Source organism: Bison bison, unplaced genomic scaffold (assembly GCF_000754665.1).
Source record: "Bison bison bison isolate TAMUID 2011002044 unplaced genomic scaffold, Bison_UMD1.0 scf7180017864198, whole genome shotgun sequence".
Lineage (NCBI taxonomy): Eukaryota > Metazoa > Chordata > Mammalia > Artiodactyla > Bovidae > Bison > Bison bison.
This window is the reverse complement of record NW_011494770.1, coordinates 2,287,878-2,295,218: the sequence shown is the minus strand read 5'-3', so window position 1 is coordinate 2,295,218 and position 7,341 is coordinate 2,287,878. Positions and strand designations below refer to the sequence as shown.

General features: G+C 40.4%; 1 protein-coding gene across 1 annotated transcript in view; it reads left to right on the top strand.

The window, feature by feature from the left end:
- The window catches only part of ABRACL (ABRA C-terminal like), a 16,656-nt gene extending 10,387 nt beyond the window's left edge, over positions 1–6,269 (top strand). Inside the window, exon 4 of the mRNA XM_010844213.1 lies at positions 5,679–6,269. Coding sequence (XP_010842515.1) covers positions 5,679–5,863 — 185 coding nt within the window. The 3' untranslated portion in view covers positions 5,864–6,269. The remainder of the gene's footprint in view (positions 1–5,678) is intronic.
- The last annotated feature ends 1,072 nt before the right edge of the window (positions 6,270–7,341 follow it).

The following is a 7,341-nucleotide window of genomic DNA, read 5'->3' as shown; positions in this document are numbered from 1 at the left end:
GGCTGCAGTCACCACCTGCAGTGATTTTGGAGCCCCCCAAAATAAAGTCTGTCACCGTTTCCATTGTTTCCCCATCTATTTGCCATGAAGTGATGGGACCATATGCCATGATCTTAGTTTTCTGAATGTTGAGCTTTAAGCCAGCTTTTTCACTCTCCTTTCACTTTCATCAAGAAGCTCTTTAGTTCTTTGCTTCCTACCATAAGGGTGGTATCATCTACATATCTGAGGTTATTGATATTTCTCCCAGCAATTTTGATTCCAGCTTGTACTTTATCCAGTCCAACATTTCTCATGATGTACTCTGCATATACATTAAATAAGCAGAGTGACAATATACAGCCTTGATGTACTCCTTTCCCGATTTGGAACCAGTCTGTTGTTCCATGTCCAATTCTAACTGTTGCTTCTTGACCTGCATACAGATTTCTCAGGAGGAAGGTCAGGTGATCTGGTATTCCCATCTCTTTCAGAATTTTCCACAGTTTATTGTGATCCACACAGTCAAAGGCTTTGGCATAGTCAATAAAGCAGAAGTAGATGTTTTTCTGGAACTCACTTGCTTTTTCAATGATCCAGTGGATGTTGGAAATCTCTGGTTCCTCTGCCTTTCCGAAATTCAGCTTGAACATCTGGAAGTTAACGGTTCATGTACTGTTGAAGCCTGGCTTGGAGGATTTTGAGCATTACTTTGTTAGCGTGTGAGATGAGTGCAATTGTGCGGTAGTTTGAGCATTCTTTGGCATTGCCTTTCTTTGGGATTGGAATGAAAACTAACCTTTCCCAGTCCTGTGGCCACTGCTGAGTTTTCCAAATTTGCTGGCATATTGAGTGTAGCACTTCCACAGCATCATCTATCAGGATTTGAAATAGCTCAACTGGAATTCCATCACCTCCACTAGCTTTATTCGTAGTGATGCTTCCTAACGCCCACTTGACTTCGCATTCCAGGATGTCTGGTTCTAGGTGAGTGATCACACCATCGTCATTATCTGGGTCATGAAGATCTTTTTTGTATAGTTCTGTGTATTCTTGCCACCTCTTCTTAATATACATCTTCTGCTTCTGTTAGATCCATACCAGTTCTGTCCTTTATTGTGTCCATCTTTGCATGGAATGTTCCCTTGGTATCTCTGATTTTCTTGATTTCTAATTTTTTTCCTGTAGAAAAGAGTTAAGTGGATAAAGATTATTTGGAGATATAAATTCTTTAACAAAAGTACCTTGAGTGCTGCCTTTGTGCTCAAGTGCTGGAGATGGGAAAATAAATAAAAGTTCATCTCAGCCCTGTGGGCCTCTTTATGTAGTGAGAACACAGATAAATTGGAAGCATGTTTTGGGATGTAATTAAGAGTGTGTGCTCTGGAGTCAGACTCTGGGAAGGAATTCTAGCTCTTCCACATTCCTGCTGTGTGACCTTGGGCACATTTCTAAACTTTTCTGTGCCTTGGTTTCTTTATTTGCATAATGATACTACTCTATTTCAGTGAGTGTTGGAGACACATTTTTCACACTTTAAAATCTCTAAAATAAGGATTATTTTATGATGCATGGTATGCTATCATTAAATTGGCAGTTTAATTGGAACATGAAATAATGGTGCTTCTTACAATCAATGGTGTCTTATCTTTGACAAAATGGTTAAGTGAGTTTTAATGACTATAAAATGCATCGAACAGTTCTAGGAACGTACTGAGTACTCAATAAATGGTAGCTTTCATTACTGTAATTGATGGTGCATGCTTTGATTGATATACATTCCATTTTTTGAGAAGCGCTATTAACTCGACTAAAGGAATCATAGAGGACTTCTCAGAGAAGGTGACATTTGAGTCCATTTTTGAAGAAAAAAGAATTTAGCTAGAAAAGAGGATCTGGGATGCTAGGTAAATGGCTCGACGTGGACAAAGTTACCAGGGGAGGTGATTCTTAACACCCTGGATTACAGCAGGTTGCTCATTTTGACTGAATCACAAGATGCATGGAATGAGATGGCAGGAGGCCTGGTGAGAGGTGAGGCAAGGTCCAGAGGATGAAGAATCTTATTCACTCTATCTTAAAGGTGCTAGGGAGCCATTGAAAGATTAAAGTAAAAGAATATCAATTAAGCTTGTATCATACAAAGTTTCTTCCACATTTTAAATTCTGTATGAATGTGGAGGATATAGTGAGGGTAAAAATGAGACTTGTAAGGAGTCTGGCAGTTAGCCACGTGAGAATCAACTGGGGCCTGGAATTATTGTCCATGGAGGGGGAAGGCTAGAGCAACAGAAGACACAAAGAAGGTGGCGTCGCTCAGACATTTGTCAGATTGAGGGGTTAGCAGGCAGGAGAACTCCAAGATTACAGCAGGGTTTCTGCCTTTGGTGGCTTTAAAAAATTTAACCTAAATTGAGAATTTACCATAAACTGGGCATGCTATAAAAGACTTTACCTACATTCTATGTTTTAATCCTTGTAACAACTCCGAGAGGGATATTTTTACCCTTGTTTGATGGATGAAGTAACTGCAGCTCAGAGAGCTTGAAGGACCAACCAGGTTACCCAGCAGCTGCACTGATTCCTATAATCAGTGAAAGGTTTTCATTGCCAACAAAGGGTTGTGCTGCTGGAAGTGAAAGAATCAAACAAGTACCTCTTGACTTTCCAGGCCAAGCATGGTCAGACTCCCTATTTTCCATTACCAACTTATTTCCTCCTTCTCTTAGATGGTTTACTTGAGCTGAGTAAATTAGTCACTGTTCCCCTAGATACTTAACTTCTTTCACCTGTGCCTATGGCTTGGCATATTCTCCCGTTTCTTGCACTCATAATTGAACCAGTGATCACCGATCTAGTGCTTAGCATGGGCTGGACACTGTGCTCTGTGCTTCAGAACTGTGTCCCCAACCATACAGTGTGGGAGGTATTAAGATCCCCGTTATACAGATAAGGAAACAGGCTTAGGGAATTTATGCAGGTTTCCCAGGCTAAGCAACTAGCAGATGGCCAAAATTTCAGCTGAGGACTGTCAGGGTGTTTGTTTGTTTGTTTTGTTTTTAAAGCTCTGTATTATATGCCCCTTAAAGTCTGGTGACTCAGAGGGTAAAGCGTCTGCATGCAGTGCAGGAGACCCGGGTTCGACCCCTGGGTCTGGACCTCCTCTGGAGAAGAAAATGGCAACCCACGCCAGTATTCTTGCCTGGAGAATCCCATGGACAGAGGAGCCTAGTAGGCCATAGTCCACGGGGTCACAAAGAGTTGGACACTACTGACTGACTTCACTTTCTTTACTTTCTTTCTTTAAAGTCCAGAACAGGTACCACCAGTCATGAAATCTTCCCTTCCTGGTCTAGCTCGGAGTCATCTTGGTCTTGATAAACAATCATGTACCTCTTTGCCTGTTGCCCTACCTACTGTGTGTATGGTTATTTCCTCGTGGGAGGGGAAATCATTTCTTTGACAGCTAGAAAGTGATTCTATACTTCCTTCTCCCTGCCTCTAGTGCCCAGCACTCACTACACCCACAGTAGGAGTTTATTAAGCCGCATGCTGTAAGCTCTAGCAGAGGAGCACGGGAACCCAAGAACCCTTCTCGCTGTGATGGCCATCTCCTTCACAGGGGGTACAGCTTTGGGAGAGAAGAACTTGGAGCATTGCATAGGATGGGTGAAATGTTCAGCCAGGTAGATTGAAGGATTCAGCTAGCATTGGGGAAGTATCCTTGATTACCCTTATCTTTGAGACTTCCTCTTATTGACTTTTAACCAAAGATCCACCTTTTGTTTTTCCTTAATTAAAAAAAGGCTTTATATTTTAAGGGCAGTTTTAGATTTGCAATTGAGTGGAAGGTACTGAAATTTCCCATATGCCCTCCCACACATGCATAGTCTTCCCTATTTTTAACATCTTCTACCAGAGGGGCACCTTCATTACAGTTGATGCCCCTGCATCGTTTTTGTTGTTCAGTTGCTAAGTTGTGTCCGACTCTTTGTGCCCCCATGAATTGCAGCACGCCAGGCTTCCCTGTTCTTCACTGTCTCCTGGAGTTCATTCAAACTCCTGTCCATTGAGTCAGGATGCCATCCATCCATCTCATCCTCTGTCAACCCCTTCTCCTCTTGCCCTCAATATTTCCCCAAATCAGGGCCTTTTCCAATAAGTCTACCCCTAATAGCTTAGTTGATAAAGAATCTGCCTGCAATGCAGGAGACCCCGGTTTGATTCCTGGGTCAGGAAGATCCCCTGGAGAAGGGCTAGACTACCCACTCCAGTATTCTTGGACTTCTCTTGTGGCTCAGCTAGTAAAGAATCCACCTGCAATGTGGGAGACCTGGGTTCCATCCCTGGATTGAGAAGATCCCCTGGAGAAGGGAAAGGCTACCCATTCCAGTATTCTGGCCTGGAAAATTCCATGGAGTGTGTAGTCCATGGGGTTGCAAAGACTGAGCGACTTTCACTTTCACTTTCTTTCCCATTAGGTGGCCAAAGTATTGGAGCTTCAGCTTCAGCGTCAGTCCTTACAGTTAATATTTAGGGTTGATTTCCTTTGGGTTTGACTGGTTTGATCTCTAGGATTGATCCTGCATTGACATATAATTATCACCCAGAGTCCATAGTTCACATTACATTTCACTCTTGATTTTGTACATTCTGTGGGTTTGAACTGATGTTTAATGATGTCTCCATCATTATAATATCATGGAGTGTCTTCATTGCTTTAAAAATTCTTTGTGCTCTGCCTGTTCACCCCTCCCCTATCCTAACCATTGAAAACCACTGATGTTTTTCCTTTGTTTTCTCTTTTTCCATAGTTTTGCCTTTTCCAGAATATTCCATAGTTGGAGTCATAGCACATAGCTTTTTTTCAGATTGCTTTCTTTCATTTGTTAATATATATTTAGGTTCCTCCAGGTTTTTCATGACTTGATAGCTCATCTCTTTTTAGTGTTTATTTTAATTTTTAGCATCTATGTTAAAAACTGGCCTTCAAACTAGATAATGTAGGGATTCTGGTAAATAAAGATTTCTTCATTTTTGAGGTCACCACTCCTTTCCTGGGGTTTCTGAGCATGTTCAGAACACACTTAGAGAAGTACTGTTCCTGATCTGGGGTTTCTCTTACATTTATTATTTTTACTGATTCAACAACTAACAATTAGGAAATTGAAATTTAGAGACTTCCCTGGCGGTCCAGTGGTTAAGACTGCCTTCCAGTGCAGGGGATGCAGGTTCGATCCCTCATCAGGGAGCTAAGATTCTACATGCCTTGTGGCCAAAAAACAAAATCATAAAACAGAAGCAATATTGTAACAAATTCAATAAAGATTTTAAAAATGGTCCACACCAAAAAAACCTTTAAAAAAAATCAAAATTTAGACAGATAAGAGTGGTCCACCATATGAGCACTGTAACACATTCACTTTTTGTTAATATTTCTTAGTTCTTACTCCACTCTGTACAGATGATACTAAGGTTAGAAGATATACTACACATTGCATTTACTCCATTCCTTTTTGAATCTGGCAAGAAGTTACACTGAGTTTTTGACTGTTTTTTTTTTTTTTTTTTTTGACTGTTGACTGTTACATTGTGATGTTGGTTAACCTCCAGTTGCTTATGAAAGATGATGTGTATTTGCCATACATGGTGGCAATAAACAGACTTTGCATTGGCTAACATTGTGTTTTCTCAATTAGATGCTGATGGAAAATTAAGTGTGAAATTTGGGGTCCTCTTCCAAGATGACAAATGTGCCAACCTCTTTGAAGCACTGGTAGGGACTCTCAAAGCGGCAAAACGAAGGAAGATTATTACATACTCAGGAGAGCTGCTTTTGCAGGGTGTTCATGATGATGTTGACATTATATTGCTTCAAGATTAATGTGATTTGCATAGCTCTGTTTATTGTTTTTTGTTTGTTTCTGGTAAACTGGAATATTAAGTCAAAGGACAAACATATGAACCTACTTAATGTATTTTTATAGAACTTTATAAACAAAAGGAGACTCACTTTAGAAGTCCGTCCTTTTTTCTATCTTGAAAACAAGTTTGTGTATTACACTGTAAAATGAACAAAACCTATTATTTTTCTCAGGAATCTGGTTGGAAAATGTAAACAATGGGGCTTTTTTGGTGGGGGTACCAGGAATGTTTGTTTCATAAATTATTCATAGACAATTTCTACAGATATTGGACATTCTGTGAAATCAAGAAACAAACTTGTAAGACTAGCTTCCACAAGGAATATAATGTTTATGTAATAAAAACATATAACTCCCTTAAAATTATCTTGTCTTATTTTGTCATTTGAAATTTATGTACTTCACAGACTTGAGTTTTTGCATAACATTAGGTAACCGCAGTAAAAGTTTTCTTAATTTGGAGAAATATTTTCTTAAAACTACAGAATTTGAAAAGTAGGGATGATTAGTGTTACAACTGGGCCCTGTTAAATATAATGATTTTGATGCCTATAACGTGCTTAACACTGGTAGGGGACATGCCCAAAAAGTGTAACCCAAAAACTTCACTTTCTAACTGGATTAGTCAGACCCACCTGAAACAATACAGGAGTATTTATGATTGCATGTTGCAGCTTGTAGTACAGAACTGAAAATGATACAGAATCTCAAGGAGGACAAGATCAGTGAAAGGCCTTGTGGTTAGAAGAGGTATAGAGGAGGCAACATTTGTAGGATTAGAGCTGATTATATTCAGAGGGGGAAAGATGGGATGGGTGAGGGTGATGGCCTAAGGGAAGGCAGAGGGACATGGATTATTAGCAAGGCATGATTTTGTGAGAGGATATCAGAATTCACTGGCACTTCACAGTCACTGTGAACATTTATTGAGCCTTTATTATGCTAATCCTCTTACAACCCTGTGAGGTCAGTATTAATGTTACCTCCCATTTCATAGATGAGGTAAGAAAGACACAGAAAGGTTAAGAGCTTGTTTAAGTTCACCTAGCCAGAAAGTGAGTAAGTCAGGATTTTGAAATTTGACTCATCTAATTGGCAAGGCCAGGGATGGGATGGACTTCAGGCATGGCTGGCTCCAGGGACTCAACCACTGTTGTTTAAACACTACCTTGCCGTATTGGCTCTGATACGTTTTTGGTTCTTTCTCATTCTCTTGCTACTGTAAATAGATTTCCTGCATATATTAGTAGATGCCTGCAGATAGTACTCTTGCCTGGAAAATCCCATGGACAGAGGAGCCTGGTGGGCTGCAGTCCATGGGGTCGCAAAGAGTCAGACACAACTGAAGTGACTTCACTTTCACTTTTCACTTTCCTGCATTGGAGAAGGAAATGGCAACCCACTCCAGTGTTCTTGCCTGGAGAATCCCAGGGACGGG